Source organism: Rhinopithecus bieti, unplaced genomic scaffold (genome assembly GCF_001698545.2).
Source record: "Rhinopithecus bieti isolate Rb0 unplaced genomic scaffold, ASM169854v2 scaffold_32105, whole genome shotgun sequence".
Taxonomy (NCBI): domain Eukaryota; kingdom Metazoa; phylum Chordata; class Mammalia; order Primates; family Cercopithecidae; genus Rhinopithecus; species Rhinopithecus bieti.
This window is the reverse complement of record NW_016814250.1, coordinates 893,629-916,417: the sequence shown is the minus strand read 5'-3', so window position 1 is coordinate 916,417 and position 22,789 is coordinate 893,629. Positions and strand designations below refer to the sequence as shown.

The following is a 22,789-nucleotide window of genomic DNA, read 5'->3' as shown; positions in this document are numbered from 1 at the left end:
CTTTGTGGGTAACCCGACCTTTCTCTCCGGCTGCCCTTAACATTTTTTCCTTCATTTCAACTTTGGTGAATCTGACAATTATGTGTCTTGGAGTTGCTCTTCTCGAGGAGTGTCTTTGTGGCGTTCTCTGTATTTCCTGAATTTGAATGTTGGCCTACCTTACTAGGTTGGGGAAGTTTTCCTGGATGATATCTTGCAGAGTGTTTTCCAACTTGGTTCCATTTTCCCCGTCACTTTCAGGCACACCAATCAGACATAGATTTGGTCTTTTCACATAATCCCATATTTCTTGGAGGTTTTGTTCATTTCTTTTTACTCTTTTATTCTCTACACTTCTTTTCTCACTTCATTTCGTTCATTTGATCTTCAATCACTGATAATCTTTCTTCCAGTTGATCGAGTCGGTTACTGAAGCTTGTGCATTTGTCACGTAGTTCTCGTGTTATGGTTTTCATCTCTGTCAGTCCTTTTATGGTCTTCTCTGCATTGATTATTCTATTTATCCATTCATCCATTCTTTTTTCAAGGTTTTTAGTTTCTTTGTGCTGGGTACGTCGTTCCTCCTATAGCTCTGAGAAGTTTGATCAACGGAAGCCTTCTTCTCTCAACTCGTCAAAGTCATTTTCTGTCCAGCTTTGTTCTGATGCTGGCGATGAGCTGCGTTCCTTTGGAGGGGGAGATGCGCTCTAATTTTTTGAATTTCCAGCTTCTCTGCCCTGCTTTTTCCCCATCTTTGTGGTTTTCTCTGCCTTTGGTCTTTGATGCTGGTGACGTACTGATGGGGTTTTGGTGTGGGTGTCCTTTCTGTTTGTTAGTTTTCCTTCTAACAGTCAGGACCCTCAGCTGCAGGTCTGTTGGAGATTGCTGAGGTCCACTCCAGACCCTGTTTGCCTGGGTATCAGCAGCGGAGGCTGCAGAAGATAGAATATTGCTGAACAGCAAGTGTTGCTGTCTGATTCTTGCTCTGGAAGCTTTGTCTCAGAGCGTTACCCAGCCATGTGAGGTGTGAGGTGTTGATCTGCACCTAATGGGGGATGTCTCCCAGTTAGGCTACTCAGGGGTCAGGGACCCACTTGAATAGGCAGTCTGTCCATTCTCAGATCTCAACCTCCATGCTGGGAGAACCACTGCTCTCTTCAAAGCTCAGTTGAAAATGCAGAAATCACCCGTCTTCTGTGTTGCTCATGCTGAAGGCTGGAGGCTGGAGCTGTTCCTATTCGGCCATCTTGGGCGCCCCCTCCTGGCATTCTTATACTTCTCTGATATTATGGATATACATGTTGGGTCTTTCAATGAGACATGCTTTAATGGAGTAGATTATATATTTTTTAGATTAGAATTTCAGTTTAAGGAAACTGGTGATGTATTAAATATCAAACCTAAGGGAAGTACAAACCCAGGAAATTATTAGGGGTGTGTTTAATACCCATTGCTGAGTTAGTCTCACAACAAATAATGATTACATACAATGTACATGGTACTGTACTATGTACTGTGGTAGTTGCAAATAAGATCAAGATAGTTCTACCTTCAAGATAACTTAAAATAATATATGTTAACTGAAAACATTTAAACTTTCACCTAAACCATGAGTGCCTCTTATTTGACATAGGACCATTGCTTTTTGTTAGAGTGCGGTTCCCTGTTTGGACTTCTAGAATGTCTTTTTTGCTTAAACCATACCTAGAATGAATAGTATGATTAAGTTTCTCTAGCCAGGTGCAGTGGCTCATGCCTGTAATCTCAGCACTTTGGGAGCCCGAGGCGGGTGAATCACCTGAGGTTGGGAGTTTGTGACCAGCCTGACCAACATGGAGACACCCCATCTCTACTAAAAATACAAAATTAACTGGGCCTGGTGGTGCATTCCTGTAATCCCAGCTATTCAGGAGGCTGAGGCAAGAGAATTGCTTGAACCCAGGAGGCAGAGGTTGCAGTGAGCCAAGATTGCGCCACTGCACTCCAGCCTGGGCAACAAGAGCGAAACTCTGTCTCAAAAAAAGGAAAAAAAAAGTTTCTCTAAACTTGACAGAATGCTTAAAGGTACTTATGAAGAACTATGAATGAAAAGGGCTCTACTAGCTCAGTTCTGTTCAATGTGTGGTCCACACATTGGTGCTCACCCACAGATTAGTGGTTAATGACAGGTAAGTATAGAAATTGAGAGTAAGTGTTTGGAAATGGGTATAGCAATTTAACATTGCTGTAAATCCAAGCATATGGTCAGGAAACTAATGCAGAAGAGAGTATATGGATCACTTTGGGTGCTGCTGAAATCTGATGTGTGAGCTCCATATGAATCGTGTGCAATACAGCCATATCAATCTGCAAACAATTAGATGTTTAAGAAAGGGAGGATTCCCTCCTTCTTAGTATTGCACTTGACTAGTCTTAAAATAAAAAATTAAGAAAAAAAGGGAGGAGAGGTTTTCATTACAGATAGTTTGAGAAGCACTGTTCTAGAGGGTTGGATAGGTTTTTTTTTTTCTCCTGTGTTTTATTTTTTATTTGCTCACCTATAATTAAATAGTACTTAATTTTGAGTGACTTGCCTTTGATTTTCTTTCAGAGCATTTGTTTAGCTTAGTGTCCTTAGGCACAATGGTTTCCTTTATGCGGTCATATTTATTTACTTAGTATAATATTTAATTAAAATATGTAATTATAGTAACAAGTACAACTGACATAAACTGATCTGGCAGCAAATACAACTGACTCTTGATGACTGTTCAAGTCAGTTGCTGAGAGAAAAGGCATGCAGGCCCCCCCAGAGAGGAGCCTACTAAGCCATAGGCATTAGTGTGTTGTATAGAGGGAATGGAGTTGGCTAAATGGAGGATGACTGTGACATCTTCTGCTATACATTAGTATAATAGTAATTCGTAGTCAGGTACTTTTTTGTCTCCTGGAATATGTAAATGTAGTAGTTCAGAAAATAAAGAAATACTGAGACTTTGCAGTCCTCACAGACAACTTCCCAAAAGAGGTAGCACTTGGATTGGCAGGATTTGGGGTGCTGGCATGGGATTCCCAGGCCAGGTGAATGGCATAAACAAAGTACTGCAGTATGATAGCATATAGTTGAATATATTTTGCCTTTGTCATTTTTTACTCTAGAATGGGCTTTAGGGATGAAGCAGCTGGGTATTTTCATAAAGCAGTGAAGCTAAACCCTGATTTCAGTGATGCAAAGGAGAATTTTTATCGTGTTGCAAACTGGTTGGTGGAACGCTGGCACTTTATCATGCTTAATGACACCAAGAGGAATACGATTTATAATGCAGCAATCCAGAAGGCAGTTTGTTTGGGGTCCAGAAGTGTTTTGGACATTGGAGCAGGAACTGGAATACTAAGGTTGGTAGTAATTGCATTTTAATGATATATACATGTATTCTAATGTAAATTAAAGATTTTGGCAGATATAGAAAATTTAACATTGGAATTTAAAAGTATTATAATCTTATTAGGATTATTTATGTAACTATTATGTTTTTTACTATAACTTTTATCAAGAACTGGACATAACTGCTAAGAAAAATTTGGGATTATTGACATTTTGAATAATGAATTTAAGAGTCTTTTTTTATGTTAACATTCTGGTGGAATCTAGTTGCCTAAGTTAAAGCCCGTTAGTATTCATTAAAGATATAATACCAGTTGTGTCTTTATAGAGTAGATCCCATGTTTTATTGTATGATTTGTTTCTAGACAAGAATATTAGTTTATTTTTTAATGCAGAATGAGTAATGATTGTGTTAAAGAATAAAAGGAAAAACCCCACATTTTGGCATCATCATTTCCTTAAAATTTGAGAAAATACAGTAGATTGTCTTTTCTTGATGGAGCACTTTTTTCCCTTGTAGCATGTTTGCTAAAAAAGCTGGAGCACATTCCGTGTATGCTTGTGAGTTATCCAAGACCATGTATGAACTTGCCTGTGATGTCGTAGCAGCAAACAAGATGGAAGCAGGGATCAAACTCTTACATATGAAGTCACTTGACATAGAGATTCCAAAACATATTCCCGAAAGGTATTATCATGTAAACTAATTTTAGTGTTTATACTTCTCTATTTTTAAAAAACTAAGATATATTTCTAGCTTTTAGTCCAAACAAAATGCTACAAAACCCTTATTTTGTAAAGATACAGATATAGGATAGGATAGTTTACTATAAGACGTATTTAAATAAAATTATATTCTTTATTAAAAATATTTAAAGATCTTGAGAAAACTTGTGGCAAGGGATCAAATAAACTTGATCTTAGCAAGTTACTTTACCTTTGTTAATTTCAGTGTTCTCATTTGTAAAAATGGATAATCCTATGTGGTCAATAACTACTTAAAAGTTGTGCTTTTTTAAAAAGAAAACATAAGCAGTTCAGATTCAATGGACTTATCACATTTTGTGTTAATATATTTGTTTAAAATGAAAGCTTTGGAAATATCAGCTGTCAGTATATTTTAGCATGGGTCCTTTAAATGATTTGAATATAAGTAATATAAGTCTTGGCTTTTTAGTATGTTTTCTCACTGTGATCCATATCACAAGGGCAATGGAATTTTAGAGCTAGAAGGAATTTGAAAATGATCTGGTTCCACACTAGTCACTTTAGAGACAAAGTGTTCTTTATGTAGCACTTACTTTGCCTATCTCTTCTGGGTTTATCTTCCAATCTTACTTCAATTCAGTTTGTATTGAAAGAAGATTTTTTTGTGCCTTATATGAACTATGACTTTAAAAAGTCGTCTTCCATGTATATATAATAGTATTTATGTTAACATAGTACCTACAGTTTTCAATGGTCTCTACATTTATTCTCATGAAAAAATTCCTGTTAGATTAAGGCAAATGTCATATCCATTTTATAGGAAAAAACACTTTCCTCAATTGTCTTGTTCCACTTGGGCTGCCATAACAAAGTACCACAGACTGGGTAGCTTTAATAATAGACATTTATTTTCTCACAGTTCTGGAGACGGAAGATCGTGTTCAAGGTGCTGGCTAGTTTGGTTTCTTGTGAGGATTCTCTTCCTGGATTGCAGATGCTGCTTTCTTGTTGTGTCTTTACACAGCCTTTCCTTCTTCAATACAGTCAGTTTCGGGGTTAAGGGCTTCAACATGATTTTGAGAGGGATATGAGTCAGCATGAATCAAAGTTACCTTAATTTAATCATTTTTCTCACAGATAATGTTGTAGAAAGATCTGTTGGTTTTGAACCAGGAGCTATGGATTCCAGATTAGACTATTATCAATTTATTTTGACCTTAAGCAAATGTCTAGACCTCAAGGTATTGGACTAGATGATTTGAAACACCTTTCACATTCTAAGTGTATGCAATCATAAATACTGGATATTTTCTGTATATAAGATGTTGGGTCTAGGCACTGTGGAGGATACCAAAGTCATTCTTACCCTCGAGGCACTTACAATCTAGATAGAAAGATAAAGAATAATCATGAAACTTTTCTTATCTTCTGGCTACATAAATGTGTGATACTGGCAATAAATGCTGAAGGAGTTCAGAGAAGGGAGAAAATATTTTCATATGTCTTTGAGTAAAATTTTCTAGAAAGAAAGCATGGACAGAAGAGCAGAGTTCTGTGGACTAGGCTTTTTCTAAGACTCAGGCAGTGGGTAAAGCAAAAGAAGTGATAAGAGGCACAGTCAACATGTAGGAGGCAAACATGGGTGATGCAGTGTCATAAAAGGTAGAGATAGATTTTGAGAGGGAGGGCTCTCTCCTGCAATCAGTGTTATTTGGAGATCAAAAAAATGATAACTGAGAAAGAGGATTCATTTTGGTAAGTAGGGAGTTATTGATGGTAGATAGTATTTTCATAGACTATTGGAGATGGAAGTCTTCTTACTTGGCATTAAAGGAGAGACTGGTAAAGGTAAAGGGTATGAACCACTCTTAAAGATATAGGCAATGAAAAAATAACCTGGAGAGGGAATAAGGCCAAGCAAAGGTTGTCATTCCCCACCTCCCCCCACCCCCCATCTTTCAAACCAAGAAGGAGCCAGTGGAGAACAAAGAAGCTTAAGTAGCATTCGAGTAAAGTTCCTCAAGATTCAGTAGTAGATCTTAAAAGTATTAGGACATTTTACATATGAACTGTTTCTATAATATACTCTTCCTTTCTCCTCTCAGCTTTGACATCTTTATATAATAGCATGATATTTTACTTACATATATCTTTAAAAAATCATTCTATAGAGTGTCCCTAGTTGTAACAGAAACTGTCGATGCAGGTTTATTTGGAGAAGGAATTGTGGAGAGTTTGATTCATGCATGGGAGCATTTACTTTTACAGCCAAAGGTAAGCAGTATGAAAATACTTAAAACTGATTAAGAATTCATTATTTCATCAGAGATTTATTGAATCTTTAGTATATTTACAAAGCAATATGAAATATATTTTCCTTTGCCAAGGTGTACGTACAGTGTGGTTGGAAAGAAATCTATGCAAAAAACATTTACTGGCCGGGCCTGGTGGCTCACGCCTGTAATCCTAGCACTTTGGGAGGCCAAGGTGGGTGGATCACCTGAGGTCGGGAGTTCGAGATGAGCCTTACCAACATGGAGAAACCCCATCTCTACTAAAAATACAAAATACAAAATTAGCCGGGTGTGGTGGCACATGCCTGTAATCCCAGCTACTTGGGAGGCTGAGGCAGGAGAATCGCTTGAACCTGGGAGGTGGAGGTTGCATTGAGTCGAGATTGTGCCCATGGCACTCCGCCCTGGGCAACAAGAGCAAAACTCCGTCTCAAACAAAACAAAACAAAAACATTTACTAACAACATGATTCAATGTATAATTATGTGCCTGAATGAGATATACAGGCAAAAATACTCCAGGGAAGAATTCTTAGGAATTGAGATTACTTTATGGAGGGACTGACTATGGAATTCTTGAGTAGGGTTGAAAAACAGAGATACTTTAAGCCTTACAGACCTCACTGCCTGGAGTTTTGGCAAATTATCAGAAGGGAGTATAGTAATAGCTGGTTTGGTACTGTTTTCAGGTGCCTGTTGAACCCAGGCTATGGATTGGACAGGACTAACTCTTATAATTGCCAGATTATATTTTGCATTGAAATCCTCTATTGTAGCCCACAAATCATTGATTTGGTTCATATGATATGTGTTATCAATGAAAAGATTTTAATATGTAATAAAAATTCAATATTAACAGAAAATGATTTGGATTTAAAATTGCTAAAGGTTGAAAAGAACAGTTTTTTTTTTTGAAGTAGTGACAGGATTTCACCATGTTGGCCTGGCTGGTCTTGAACTCCTGGTCTCAAGTGATCCACCTGCCTTGGTCTCCTAAAGTGCTGGGATTGCAGGTGTGAGCCACTGCTCCTGGCCAACCAATTTATTTTTTAAGTAGGTAATGATATTGATTTATTGATCAAAGTCATACCCAAGTCTTTATTTCTATGCAGACTTACAGTCTTTACCCCTCCCATCCTCCCTCTTTTCTTGTGTCCTTTGCATTTGTATTGTGAGAAAATATATATATATATATATACATATACATATATAGCAATGAAAATACTTACTCTGTTTTTTTGAGATGGGGTCTCACTCTCTTGCCCAGGTAGGAGCTCAGTGGCACGTTTTTTAGCTTACTGCAGCCTGGAACTCCTGGGCTCAAGTGGCCCTCCCATCTCAGCCTCCCAATGTCACCACACTTGGCTAACAAAAAAAAAAAATTTTTTTTCTGTAGAGACAGGGTCTTGCTATGTTGCCTAGGCTGGTCTCAAACTCCTGGCCTCAAGTGGTCCTCTCTCCTTGGCCTTCCAAAGTGCTGGAATTGCAGGTGTGAGCTGCCAGGCCCGGCCAAAAATACTTTTTAAAAAAAATTTTTTGAGACGAAGTCTTGCTCTGTGTTGCCCAGGCTGGAGTGCAATGGTGTGATCTCAGCTCACTGCAGCCTCTGCCTCCCAGGTTCAAATGATTCTCCTCCCTCAGCCTCCCAAGTAGCTGGGACTACAGGTGCGTGCCACCATGCCCAGCTAATTTTTTGTATTTTTAGTAGAGATGGGGTTTCACCGTGTTAGTCAGGATGGTCTCAATCTCCTGACCTCGTGATCCACCTGCCTTGACCTCCCAAAGTGCTGGGATTACAGTTGTGAGCCACCGTGCCCAACCCAAAAATATTTTTTAAGGAAGAAAAAAAATCTTTTACTTACTTTATCCTTACTTATTGTCTTTTTAGGTTTTTTATATTTTCATAGCTTATTATGCACACAAATTTTAATGCTTGTGATAACATAATTTTATTGTTTTTTTTTTTTTAGACCAAAGGTGAAAACTGTAATTGTGAAAAGTATGGGAAAGTTATACCAGCAAGTGCTGTTATATTTGGGATGGCAGTAGAATGTGCAGAGATAAGAAGACAGCATAGGTAAGTGTATTAGTCCGTTTTCACACTGCTATAAAGAACCTCCCAAGACTGGGTAATTTATAAAGGAAAGAGTTTCATTCAAATGACTCACAGTTCTGAATGTTGAGGACGCCTCAGGAAACTTACAAACATAGCAGAAGGGGAAGCAGGCACGTCTTACATGGCAGCAGGCAGGTGAGGAAGGCGGCGGGGGGCGCAGAGAGAGAGAGCGCAAGACCACGTGGGTGAGTGTAGGAAAAACTACCATTTGTAAAACCATCAGATCTTGTGAGAATTCACTCTCTATCATGAGAACAGCATGGAAGAAACCGTTCTCATAATCCAGTCAATTCCCCTCCCTCAACATATGGGGATTACAATTTGAGATGAGATTTGGGTGGGGACACGGAGTCAAACCATATCAGTAAGTGACTATTTAAATAGTAAATATTGAAAAATAATAATTGTAAGAGAATATTACAGAGATAAGTTAGTGAATATGTATTTGGGTGAGGATTTGTAGTTTTGTGACCTTTAAATTCATGCTGCTTACACTGGTTTTTTTTTTTTTTTTTTTTTTTTTTTTTTGCCTATTTTAAATGAAACTTCATGGTTAAAGCCAGTTCTTTTTTTAATGGAGAATTAATTTTGATACAACTTAGTACTCTTTAGTTGTTATAGATTCATGTAGAAAAATACTAAGTTCTGACTGATTTTAGGTGAAGTTGGAATGAAAGATTCCACTGTGAAAATAAATTTTGGTCTTAATTACTTCAATTTCCCTTTTCTTAAAAATTTCACTAATACTGTAATGATTTGTAGTTGGGCTGGATGGAATTTTAGGATCTTTCTAAGCTTCTACCAATAACTTAATCGCAAATGTAGCATATAAATATTTTAGGACATACTGATAAGTGGTTTGAAAAAAATGAAAACCACCGTGAATCCCTCACCAGTAAGTAACTACTTTTCATCTTTGTTATATATTCCTTTACTCTTTTTCTTTGTATGTTAGTAACAGGCAGAGAGCAAAAATGTTTAGAGATTGGTAGGACACAGGGCACTAACCAGACAGTGGACTTAATTAGCAGATTGGCTGAATTAGAATGTACTGGTTGAATATTAATTCTATGTAAGTAAATGTATGTGTGTGTAAATTTAATTTTGTTTAAAAGCTCAGTAAATATATTTGCTTTTCCTTTGTGAGCCTTTTCATGTAATAGATTTCGTTCATGACTTTAAAAAATCAACTTCTTGGTGTGGTAGTTATTGGAGTTTAGAATTTTTGGATTGCTTCCACTTTTCTGCTTTTAAGAAGTAAGATAAACATCTTTGCACTTATGTCTTTGTGGATTTGTTTCTATTATTTTCTTAGGATAAATTCCTTAATAAGGAATTACTGAGTTAAAGAATATGTACAGTTTTCAGGCTGTAGGGATGCCTTACTGCATTGCCCACCAGAAAAGCTAGGTTGTGTCTTGCTGAGATTTCTTGCTGTAACATGACTGGAATCCTTCCCTCATTAGTTCCTCTTTAGGAGACCACTAATATTGTTTGCCTAAGCAAAGTAGAAATTAAATGGCTGATATCTACATTTTGCAAAAGAATAACTTCATTATTGACTCATTTATTTAGCAAATGAGTGCCTGACTACAGTAGAAGTGCTATAGGAGCTTTTGTAAAAGTAAAAAGGGTGTACAGTTTGGTTGAGTAGGTGTAGGTTTGGATGAATGAGGCCAATATCTTTTTTTTTTTTTAAACAATTTCAGCAGTATGGGTTGAGGACTATGAAGAAAGGTGTTGACAAAATATATGTGAGTGCTACTGTTTTAACTGGTGGAAACATTTATAAATCATTTTTATAAAAATTGCCATTTGGCACCTAATTAGCTGAATTTAATGCTCATCTCAATAAACAAATGTTTAAGAATATCCAAGAAAAATATCCAAGAAAACTTGCCTTATTAGGTATAATAACCTAGAAATAAAAAAATAGTAATGTATTGATGCAGAAAGACAAATACATCAGTGGAGCACAATAAAGAATCTAGATACAGACCTTTGAATTTATATGGATTTAGTATATGATACAGGTGTGATATTTCACATCAGTGGGGAAGGGATAAACTATTCAGGAAATGGAAATGGTGTGCTTCATTTGGGGAAAAAAGTTAGATCCCTGCTTTTAATTCTGGGTGAGTTAAACATCTGAATGTCAAAAAATCTATTTGATGGAGACCTTCCAAAGCAAAACACAGAGTAGGGCCCAGAAGCCACAAAACACTGACACATGTGACCACATTTTTGTTTTTTTATTATTTATTTATTTATTTATTGAGATGGAGTCTTGCTCTGTTGCCCAGCCTGGAGTGCAGTGGCATAGTCTTCGCTCACTGCAATCTCCGCCTCCTGGTTTCACGCCATTCTCCTGCCTCAGCTTCCCAAGTAGCTGGGACTACAGGCACCTGCCACCATGCCCAGCTAATTTTTTTGTATTTTTAGTAGAGACCGGGTTTCACTGTGTTAGCCAGGTTGGTCTTGATCTCCTGACCTCGTGATCCGCCTGCCTCGGCCTCCCAAAGTGCTGGGATTACAGGTGTGAGCCACCGTGTCCAGCCTAATGTGACCACATTTTCAAACCATTGAAAAAAATCTCTCTGGTGAAGGATACTATAAAGTTAAAAGACAAGTGACAGACTGAGATGAATATTTGCAACTTTTACAACAAAGCACAAATATAATTGTCAATTCATCAGAGAAAGGGAAATTAAAACCAATGGGATAACATTTTCTAACTACTTACGTTAGCACATTAAAGTTGTTTGATATCTTATTTTCTCATAGGTTTAGGGAAAATTTATACACTGTTGGTGCAACATTTTAGTAGCTTGATTTGGCATTTTCTAGCAACACTAAAGATGTTTGTAGTCCTTCATCTAGCATTTCCGTGTCTGGGAATCTATCCCGATAAATAGTCATACATGTGTGCAGTGATGTGTGTACAAGGATGTTCACTGTAATATTGTAATTGGAAAAATAAAAGCAAACAAATTATCTGAATGTTTATATTAATAAGAAAGTATTTCAATAAATTATGATGTAACAGTCACCTAATGCAGTATTATGCAAAAAAATGGTTAAGGTCCATGCATAGACAGGAAAGAAGTTTATGGTATACTGTTAAGTGAGAAAGACAAGGCATAATCTTAGGAGCAGTGAGCATACCTAGAACCCAGATCTTGGTTTTTAAATACCATTTCTCACCAGAAGGAACTATAGCTTCTTGGAGCAATGGCTGATTCTAGTACTGGGGCGGAATAGATTCAAGATGATTCTGGGGCATCTTGTATTAGAAAGTGAGGAAGTGCTCAAAAAGGGATTTGGTGGGGGAAAGGGGAGCAAAAGGACACAGCAGCATGCTTGAAGATGCTCCCAGTGGCCAAATCTGGGACAATTTAATCACCAAAATAAATAAGGGTCCTAATGTTAAAACCCACTGAATAAGAATCCATGAATTTCTATGTATCTTAAGCAGATTAATAAATACATAAATGGGGATAAAAGTACAGCTTGTCCTTACTGTCAATGCCGGTTAATATTATAGAAAAAAATGAGGCAGAATTACTTTTTTGGAGGCAAGAATCATGAATAGATACTAAATCAATGGAGGGAAATCTGATGAGGATCAGGGCATTTATATAGTTTCAAAGTATCTCTCAAATTATTGCAAAAGGGAAGATTGTAACTATATAGGGCTGAAGCCACACAGCATCTTTTTTGTTGTTGTTGTTTTTTTTGAGACCGAGTTTCACTCTTGTTGCCCAGGCTGGAGTGCGGTGGCGCGACCTTGGCTCACTGCAACCTCCACCTCCCAGGTTCAAGTCATTTTCCTGCCTCAGCCTCCCGAGTAGCTGGGATTACAGGTGTGCCCGCCACCATGCCCGGCTGATTTTTTTGTATTTTTTTTAGTAGAGAGGAGTTTCATCATGTTGGCCAGGCTGGTCTCGAATTCCCAACCTCAGGTGATCCACTTGCCTTGGCCTCCCAAAATGCTGGGATTACAGGCGTGAACCACCATGCCCGGCCTGTTTTTTTTTTTTTTTAATCAAATTAAATTTTACTTTAAGTTCTGGGATACATGTGCAGAACGTGCAGGTTTGTTACATAGGTATATATGTGCCATGGTGATTTGCTGCACCTGTCAACCCATCATCTAGGTTTTAAGCCCCGCATGCATTAGGTATTTGCCCTAATGCTCTCCTTCCCCTTGCCCCTATTCCCCTGGCAGGCCCATGTGACCACACATCATCTTCACCAGGTGATTAAAGCTAACATCAACAGCAAGATTCCTCCAGATTCGGCGCTTTAAGGATGCATTGCTTATATAGTACCACATCCAAAATGTGCAACCTGCAATCTAATTGTGAGAAAAACCTCAGACAAACCCAAGTTGGGACCATTCTGTAAAACAATTGGCCTCCCTTCTTAAAAAATGTCAGTGACATGAGAGACAAAGCAAAGATGAAGAACTGTTTCAGATGAAAGGAGATTAAAGAGACAGGACAGCTAAATTGAAACTATGAACTGTATTGGGAAAAAAACTATATATATATATAGAGAGAGAGAGAGAGAGAGAGATGGGATCTTGCTGTGTTGCCCTGGTTGGAGTACAGTGGCTCAATCATAGCTCACTGCAGTCTTGACCTCCCAAGCTCAAGTGATCCTCTCACTTCAGCCTCCTGAGGAGCTGCAACCACAGGTGTGCACCACCATGTCTGGTTAATTTTTTAAAGTTTTTATAGAGACAGGGTCTTGCTGTGTTGCCCATGCTGGTCTTGAACTCCTGGACTCAAGGGATCCTTCTGCCTTGGCCTCCTAAAGTGCTTGGATTACAGGCATGAGCCACTGTGTCCTGCCTGCATTATTGATTTTTGATTCAGTTGACAAATACAGAATATGAACTGTAGGTTAGATAATACTGAATTTGATTGCTGTGATTAAGAGAATATTCTCATTTTTAATAAAGATACACTGAAGTATCTTTTGAGAAATAAACAGGCATGATGAATACAACCGACTCACAAATGGTACAGAATGTTTCAGTAACGTACAAATAGAGTGTTATACACAAATATTAAAAAAAGGTACGGAAGGATACACATTAAACTATTAACAGTGAAGAAATGAGAGGACAAGTACTGTGAAGGTGGACTTTTTACCATATTACTTGAAGTTTTGACAATATATATTCACGTAGTTTATATTACATTAGAAAGAAATTGTCTGGCCGGGCCCAGTGGCTCACGCCTGTAATACCAGCACTTCGGGAGGCCAAGGTGGGCAGATCGCGTGAGCGCAGGAGTTTGAGACCAGCCTGGGCAACATGGCGAAACCCTGTCCCTATAAAAAATACAAAAATTAGCCGGGCGTGGTGGCATGCACCTCAGGAAGTGGAGGTAGGAGAATTGCTTGAGCCTGGTAGGTGGAGGTTGCAGTGAGCCCGGATCACACTTTTGTACTCCAGCCTGGGTGACAGCGTGAGATCTTGTCTCACACACAAAAAAATTGTCACATATTTTTTGTTTCAACTTGTGACTTTTAATTTTGAGTTATTAAAATCATTAGTTCCATTTGCTGATTCATCTTTTGAGAGTGTAATAAAATGATCTGTAAAAGTAGATTATTTGAACTTTTGAAATGTTATAAAGGCAAATTCTCTAAAAAAAATGCCATTGAGTTGAGTTGAGGTGAGATGACGTTGGAGTATTTTCCTTTTAAAAATGTTGTTTAAATTTTTATAAAGTGTTTTTTCATTGTAAATTTTCTTTTTTCTTTTTTTGTTTTTTGAGACAGGGTCTTGCTCTATTGCCCAGGCTGGAGTGCAGTGATGTGATCATAGCTCATTGCAGCCTTGAACTCCGAGGCTCAAGTGATCCTCCTGCCTCAACCTCCCAAGTAACTAGGACTCTAGGCACACACCACCATACCTGGCTATTTTATTTTATTCTATCTTATTTTATCTAGAAGAATATTGCTATGTTGTCCATGCTGGTCTCTTAACTCCTGGGCTCAAGTGATCCTCCCACCTTGGCCTCCCAAAGTGCTGGGATTACAGGCGTAAGCCACCATGCGTGGTCCAATGTAAATTTTTATTGACATCAAACATTTTTATAGCAAGTGTGCGAGCCATAAGTTTATGATTTGATGAATTTTCATGAAGTTGATAGACCTGGGTAATCAGTGCTGAGATCAAGGATCAGAATATTACCGCTATATAATATAAAGTGCGCAGGAAGAAACCCCTTCTCTTTACCAGCACCCCACTCTCCCTAGAGCACCTACTATGCAGACTTCTAATGCCATAGATTAGTGTTGCTTGTTTTGAATTCTATACAAATAGAACCATACAGTGTGATTTGTTTTTGTGTGCCTAGCTTCTTTTGTGTTTAGTTTGTTTATTCTCATTGCTGAATCATACTCCATTATATGACTATACTAGATTTGTCTGTTATACTACTGATAGATGTTTGGGTTATATCAGTTTTCTTGGCTATCAGAAGCAGTGTAGCTATAAACATTCTTGAACATTCTTTTGGTGATAATATGTATTAATTTCTGTTGACTATATTCTCAGAAGTAGAAATGCCAAACACTGTGAAACGGTTCCTACATTAAGAATGAATCTGAATAGGTATGTTCAGCTCGAGTTGGCACTACAAAGTAGTCTTCCAAAGTAATCTTACTAATTTGATACTCCAATGGTGTATGAGACTGTATCCTTACCATACTTGGTATTGACTACTTGTTTTTTTCCATTCCGTCAGATGTGTAGTATGCATTGTGATTTTAACTCCGTTTCCAGGGTGGCTGTTGAAGCCGAGCACCTTTTCATGTGCTCATTGGCCATTTGGATATGTTCTTTCATGCAGTGTCTGAGTCTTTTGCCCATTTTTGTTTTTTATTAATATGCAGGAATTTAAAAATACATTTTGGATATGAGCCCTTTACGGAATATAGTTATTACAAATATCTTCTCTCAGTGGCTTGCCTTTTACTTTCTTACAGGGTTTTTTTTTTTTTTAATGAGTAGATATTCTTAATTTTATTATAGACCTATTTATAGTTGTTTTCCTTTATAGTTAGTGGTTGTATATGTGTGTGTATGTAGTTATGCTTAAGAAATCTTTGCTCATGAGGTTTTATTTCATGTTTGTATTTATTTTTTCTGGACTCAATATTGGATATGTTACTTGATTCTAAAAAAATATCCATCTTCCTCCCCCTCCCCTATTTTGTGTCTCTCCAGAGTGGGTATTAAGGACATTGCTGGTATCCATTTGCCAACAAATGTGAAATTTCAGAGTCCGGCTTATTCTTCTGTAGATGCTGAAGAAACAGTTGAACCTTATACAACTGAGAAGATGAGTCGAGTTCCTGGAGGATATTTGGCTTTGACAGAGTGCTTTGAAATTATGACAGTAGATTTCAACAACCTTCAGGTGAAAAAAAATTCAGTTACTATTTTCAAGCATTAAATTTCATGCATTGTTTAAAATAATATATAGGACAGACAGTCTTATTTTATGAGTTTGCATGAAGATTCCACTTATTGTATGTAAAGAAAATGATTAAAGGGTAATTAGAATTTCTTCCTGAAATTATTTGCTTGCTTGCTTTCCTTGCTTTCTTTTCTTTTCTTTCTTTTTTTCTTTAACAGTGTCTTGCTGTCACCCAGGCTAGAGTGCCACTGTGCCCGGCCCACTTATTTAAACACAAAGAAAACCCTCCCTAAGATTGTTGGGAATGTATAGGGTGCCAGGTGCTTTCACTTGTGTTATTAGGCAGCTCTTATGACATACTGCCATATAATTATAATTATCCTTGTGTTATGCAGATGAGGAAATTGTTGCTTACATTAAATAATTTCCACCCAAATTATTCAGCATGTGAATACAGGGCCAGGAATTCTAACCTAGGTCTTTCTGACTTTTCTCTGTATCATGCTGCCATTTCAAATTAACAAAATGAACAATAATCCAAATCTCTAGGTTGTATGTATATTATGGTGACCAGCCTTCATGGTTTGCCCAGGACTGAAGAGGGTTCCGAGACTTGAGACTTTCTGTTTTGAAACCAAAATAATCCTAGGAAAAGCAAGAGAAGCTGATCACCCTAGTGTGTATGTGTATGTGTGTTGGTGAATGGTGTGAGGATGTTCTGTATAAAGAAAGTGCCCAGCTGGGCACAGTGGCTCATGCCTGTAATCCCAGCACTTTGGGAAGCTGAGGCGGGTGGATTACCTGAGGTCAGAAGTTCAGGACCAGCCTAGCCAACATGGTGAAACCCTGTCTCTACTAAAAAAATACAAAAAAATTAGCTGGATGTGGTGGCGGGTGCCTGTAAACCCAACTATTCGGGAGGCTGAGACAGGAGAACTGCTTGAACCCATTGCATGACCAGAGCGCCACACCATTGCACTCCGCCTGAGCAACAAGAGCGAAAACTCCATCTCAAACAAAAAAAAAAAAAAAAAAGTGCCGAAAGAAATTGGAAAGTTACATAGAGTTCTCTGAAGGTCTTTAATAAGTAAGGTTCAATGTTCAAGACATAAATGTTTAAGGGAAACTGTTGGAGATAGAAGACTTTGTTGGGGTAATTTAGCCCTAATTTGTTTTTTTTTTTTTTGTTGAGACATGAGCTTCGCTCTTATTGCCTAGGCTGAATGCGAATGTAGATCTTGGCTCATGCCGCCTCCCACTTTCGGGTTCAAGGATTTCGCCTGCTGAGCCTCCCCTAGTTATCTGGATACAAGCACCCACCACATGAGTTAGCTTAATTTTTTATTTTAGTATGAAATAGGGTTTCCATGGGCCGAGGTTGGTCCTCGAACTCTTGACCTCAATGATCCACCCCCTCCCCCCCCCCCGGCCCTCCCAAAGTGCTGGGATTATAGGCCATGAGCCACCATGCCCAGCTAGCCTAAGATTTTTATAATTTAATAGAAGCTTTCCTTTATTATTTGTTACCACATTGTTCTTGAGGTTATCTGGAACTAATTTAACAATTCAGCCTTGCTTACTGAGGCTGAGCTTTCTGAGCTTCAAGAGCATTCCTTACCTGTTATGACTTTCAGTAGCAAGTAACACGTTTGTAGCTGCCAGTTATCATTTTATTATTTTAAGGCTTTTTAAAATTTTAATTTTTCTTAGCCACACACACAAATCTTATTAAGGTTTTAGTTTCAAAAGTCATGCATGTCTGTTTAATACTTTCAAGCAATACAGGATAGAAAGGAAAAGTCCTAGTATTTTCTTCCTTTTTAAAATCTCAACCCTTCTTTCCCCAGGTCACTAGTTAGAAGTGCGTCTTTCCAGACCTACTTTTCTGTACATACACACACACACTCCCTCTCTCTCTCTCTCACTCTCTCTTACACATTCTTTTTCTCCCTACTCCCTCTCTCTCCCTACCCCTTCCATCCCCCTCTGTTTTCTAAACAAAACAGTCTCCACTGCTTTGTTACTTAACCTTTTTCATTCAACAATATATTATGGACTTCTTCTTTCCATATCAGCAATATATATCTGCTTCATTCTTTTTAATAATAGCTACATGGTATTCCAATAAAGTAGGTCAGAGCTTCCCAACCATTGTGCCTTACATGGTTATAGGTGTGCCAGTGTACTGAATTTCTCAGGGAGCTGGGCAGGACTAAGAACTCCAGAGATGGAAAATGATAAGATATTGAGGCATGTATATATGAAATACATAAAACCCTTTCATTCCTTTTACATTTTTCTCAGGAATTAAAAAGTCTTGCGACTAAAAAGCCTGATAAGATTGGTATTCCTGTTATTAAAGAAGGCATACTAGATGCTATTATGGTTTGGTTTGTGCTCCAGCTTGATGATGAACATAGTTTATCCACAAGTCCTAGTGAGGAAACATGTTGGGAACAGGCTGTCTACCCTGTACAGGACCTTACAGGTAGGTCTTGTCAATTTTTTTTTTTTTAAACCCTTTGCTTTAATCTTCTAAGTATTCGAGTCAGTGGCAAAAAAAAAAAAAAAATACTTTCGATATGAAGTTTTCAGTCAAGGGAGGTTGGTTAAATCTTTCAGAACTTCATTTTTTTTTTTTTTCAAAAGAAATTTGAAATAGGTAATATTTGTGGTTAAGAGAGACAAACACAACTCTGTTGCATAGCACTTGGAAAACCTATCATTATTTCTTCAGCTCTGATTTTTCTAGTTATCAGTAGATGAAAGAAGTCCTGCTCCATTATTTCATGGGAAGTATTGGAAAAGTACTGCTTTTAGTGCAGGAGTTCTTACTCCTTAGAGAAGCTGATGACCTCTCTGGAGTCCTGGGTCATAAAAATGTACACATTCATACAAGCACAAAGTTTTTCAGTTTTAGAGAGTTCATGGATCTGTGAACTTCCCTAGGGAAGTTCTGTATTAAAGATTTTTTTTTGGTATGGAAATGGTTTTTACAGTTATTCGATGGGTTTAATGTGAGTTTAAAGTAGTTGAATTATATAGAAACACTACCCTTTTTAGGCTGGGTATGGTGGCTGACACCTGTATTCCTAGTACTTTGGGAGGCCCTGGTGGGAGGATTGCTTGAGGCCAGGAGTTTAAACCAGCCTGGGCAACATAGCGAGACCTCACTTCTTTTTGTCTTTTTTTGAGATGGAGTCTCACTCTGTCACCCAGGCTGGAGTGCAGTGGAGCAATCTCAGTTCACTGCAACCTCTGCCTCTTGGGTTCAAGCGATTCTCCTGCCTCAGCCTCTTGAGTAGCTGGGACTAAAGGTGCATGCCACCACGCCCAGCTAATTTTTTGTATTTTTAGTAGAGATGGGGTTTTGCTGTGTTAGCCAGGATGGTCTTGATCTCCTGACCTCTTGATCCGCCCACTTCGGCCTCCCAAAGTGCTGGGATTACAGGTGTGAGCCACCGTACCCGGCTGCAAGACCTCGTTTCTACAAAATGAAAAAAAATTAACTGGGGATGGTGGCAAGTGCTTGTAGTTCCAGCTACTTGGGGCACTGAGGAAGAAGGCTCCCTTGAGTCCAGGAGGTTGAGGCTGCAGTGAGCCAAGATTGTAACACTGCACTCCAGCCTGGGCAACAGAGGGAGATCTTGACACACACACAGACACACACACACACACACAGAGAGAGAGAGAGAGAGAGAGAGAGAGAGAGAGAGAGAGAGAGAGAAACTCTACCCTTCTTAAACTGGAAGTTAATACATCTATTTCTGTTTAGTTTCTTAATCAAGGGATCTAATTTGGCAAGGTCATAAAAGCCTGGAATCAGTATATTGTTGTGGCTAGTATGTTGTTTTTGGAGTCAGTTAGGTAGATTTTGATTCAGTTCTTGGCTCTGCTACTTACTGAATCCCTCCTAGCCATCCTTGCCACTTGTTTCTCAGAGCTTATGTTGTATGATATATAAAAATGGGATGATACCATTTATCTTACAGCACTGTTTTAGGGATTCTTAGAGATAGTAGGTATAAAATGCCTACCACAGTGACTGGCACTCAGTGAATGATATTTTTTACTTGTGTTTGTTCTACCTCTCTTTTACCTGTAGTAACTTAGACAGATGTCTTTTGTTTTTTAATCCTTCTTAGAGAAAGGACATTTATATGTTTAAGCATAAGAATAGCAATTTATGGCTGGGCTCAGTGGCTCATACCTGTAATCCCAGCACTTTGGGATCCTCTTGCCGAGCTAGGAGGATTGCTGGAGTTCAGGAGTTTGAGACCAGCCTGGTCTCTTCTAAAAATTTTTAAAAATTCAGGTATGGTGGTGAGCGCCTGTAGTTTCAGCTACTCTGGAGGCTGAGGTGGGAGGATAGCTTGAGCCCTAAGATTGAGGCCACAGTGATCATACCACTACATTCCAGCCTAGGCCACAAAGCAAGACACTGTCTCCAAAAAACCCAAAAAAGTGTAACAATTTGTATTTTCAACTAGTTCCAGGGCTAATGAGAAGGAATTGCGATTATACACTTATACATTTACATTTTAAAATTTTACCACATGTAGGCCAGGCGCAGTGGCTCATGCCTGTAATCCCAACACATTGGAAGGCTGAGGCAAGAGGATCACTTGAGCCCAGGAGTTCAAGACCAGCCTGGGTAAAATAGCAAGACCTCACCTCTATTTAAAAAAAAAAAAATAGCTGGGCCTGGTGGCATGCATCTGTAGTCGCAGCTACTTGGGAGGCTGAGGCAGGAGAATCGCTTGAGCCCAGGAGTTGGAGGCTGCAGGGGGCCTTGTTACACCACTCCCAGCCTGGGTGACAGAGTGAGACCTTGTCTCAAAAAGACAAAACAAAACAAATGGAAATTTTCCCACATATGAAAGGAGTATGATATGGTCTTTATTGTAGAACTTGGTTCTTCTTTATACTTTGAAGTTCCTAGACATGCAAGAATGTCTAAAATGCTTACAGTTAACAAGTATAACTGATACAATTCTGTTGAATGTTACCTTGTTCTTTTGGAAATTTCTCTTAGAGAAAAGAATGTCCCTTTAAGCTAAAGTGAGGTTTGATATTTATCCCTGAATTTTGTCTTTGTTGTTATTAGCCTTCATTACCAAAGATGATAGAGTCCCCTGCAGTACTCCACCAACACCCCAATTTGGGGATATGGGGAGATCTAGTGATGGCAGTAAAAACATTATCATACTGATAGTCTCAGGGTCAATAATGGAGCTCTCAAATGTCTCCATTATGCTACTGGTTAATTGAGTCTTCAAATTTCAGTTTTTCCCTAAGTAAATCTGGTAGGGTTTTCCTTTTTTTTTTTTTTTGTATATTAAATGATTATTTGTAATCCTTTCTATAGTGATTTAAAGAATGGGGGGTTAGATGGAGGATGGAGATGTTTATGTGATCCTCTGTCTTATAAGCACTCCATATATATATATTTTTTCTTTCTTACTATTTAATGAAGACTACTGGATAAAGCCTGGAGACCATGTGATGATGGAAGTGTCTTGTCAAGACTGTTACTTAAGAATCCAGAGTATTAGTGTCTTGGATTTGGAATGTCAAATGGATGTTGCAAGAAGTTTTACCCAGAATAAAGACTTGTTGTCGTTAGGAAATGAGGCTGAACTTTGTAGTGCCCTTGCTAACCTTCAGACCAGTAAACCAGATGCTGTAGAGCAGACATGTGTATTGGAATCTACAGAAATTGCTTTGCTTAACAACATCCCATATCATGAAGGCTTTAAAATGGCAATGAGCAAAGTTTTGTCTTCACTGACTCCAGAGAAACTGTATCAGACCATGGATACTCACTGTCAGAATGAGATGAGCTCTGGAACTGGACAGAGTAATACTGTACAGAACATCCTTGAACCTTTCTATGTGTTAGATGTGTCTGAAGGCTTCTCTATTCTGCCTCTTATTGCTGGCACACTTGGGCACGTTAAACCATACAGTTCTGTGGAGAAAGACCAGCATCGTATTGCTCTGGACCTCATATCTGAAGCCAATCACTTTCCTAAAGAAACACTTGAGTTTTGGCTGAGACATGTGGAGGATGAATCTGCTATGTTACAAAGGCCAAAATCAGACAAGTTATGGAGCATAATTATATTGGATGTCATTGAGCCATCTGGGCTCATTCAGCAGGAAATAATGGAAAAAGCTGCAATATCCAGGTAAAACACAACATAATAACTTTTGGGGTTTTTTTTTTTTTTTTTTGAGCTCAGATTTTATGTAAATTCCTTAAGTTCTTTAATGGCATAACTGTAAAAATAAGTCAAGATCATTGTATGCTTCTCAAGCATTACTTTTCAGGACGTGTGACTTCATTTGATGCTAAAATCGTCCCAGGTTTGGCCAGTGGGAGGTCCTTTAAACTAGTTCCTGTGTCTTTTTGACACATTCCCATAATTCTTTGAGCATGTTCTTACTTTGGTGCAACCAGATGTTTTATTTTCATCTTGAATTTTTCTCAACCCCAACCTTAGGATTAGTCTTTCTCCAAGGGACTCTGGTTCCTTTTGGTTCCTTTTAGTGGAGAACTATATTTTGAAACCAAGATATATATATCTTTAAGTGTGGTGATATTAATAGTTGTGGGCTTTTCATATGTGGCTTTTATTATGTTGAGGTAGTTTCCGTCTATTCCTAGTTTGTTGAATGCTTTTATCATGGAAGTGTGATTTTTGTCAAATGCTTTTTCTGCATCCATTGAGATGATCATGTGGTCTTCATTCTGTTAATGTGATGTATTGTAGTAATTGGGCTCCTGTCTTGGCTTTCCAGAGTGTTGGGATTACGGGTGTGAGCCACTGTGCCTGATCTGCAGTTGTTTTTAAATGATCATTCTTGCTGGAAGCGGTGGCTCATGC

The 22,789-nt window shown here is 38.3% G+C and overlaps 1 protein-coding gene across 4 annotated transcripts in view; it reads left to right on the top strand.

Annotated features, from left to right (window-relative positions):
- PRMT9 (protein arginine methyltransferase 9) overlaps window positions 1-22,789 on the top strand; it is a 46,096-nt gene that overhangs the window by 12,209 nt on the left and 11,098 nt on the right. For all 4 annotated transcript variants that reach the window (XR_001881094.1, XR_001881093.1, XR_001881095.1 and 1 more), the window contains exons 3-9: window positions 3,118-3,354; window positions 3,864-4,031; window positions 6,223-6,325; window positions 8,315-8,421; window positions 15,707-15,899; window positions 18,204-18,387; window positions 21,376-22,090. Coding sequence is in view for 1 of the 4 variants with exons in the window: in XM_017850079.1 (XP_017705568.1) it covers window positions 3,118-3,354; window positions 3,864-4,031; window positions 6,223-6,325; window positions 8,315-8,421; window positions 15,707-15,899; window positions 18,204-18,387; window positions 21,376-22,090 (1,707 nt within the window). In the remaining 3 variants the exon portion in view is untranslated. The remainder of the gene's footprint in view (window positions 1-3,117; window positions 3,355-3,863; window positions 4,032-6,222; window positions 6,326-8,314; window positions 8,422-15,706; window positions 15,900-18,203; window positions 18,388-21,375; window positions 22,091-22,789) is intronic.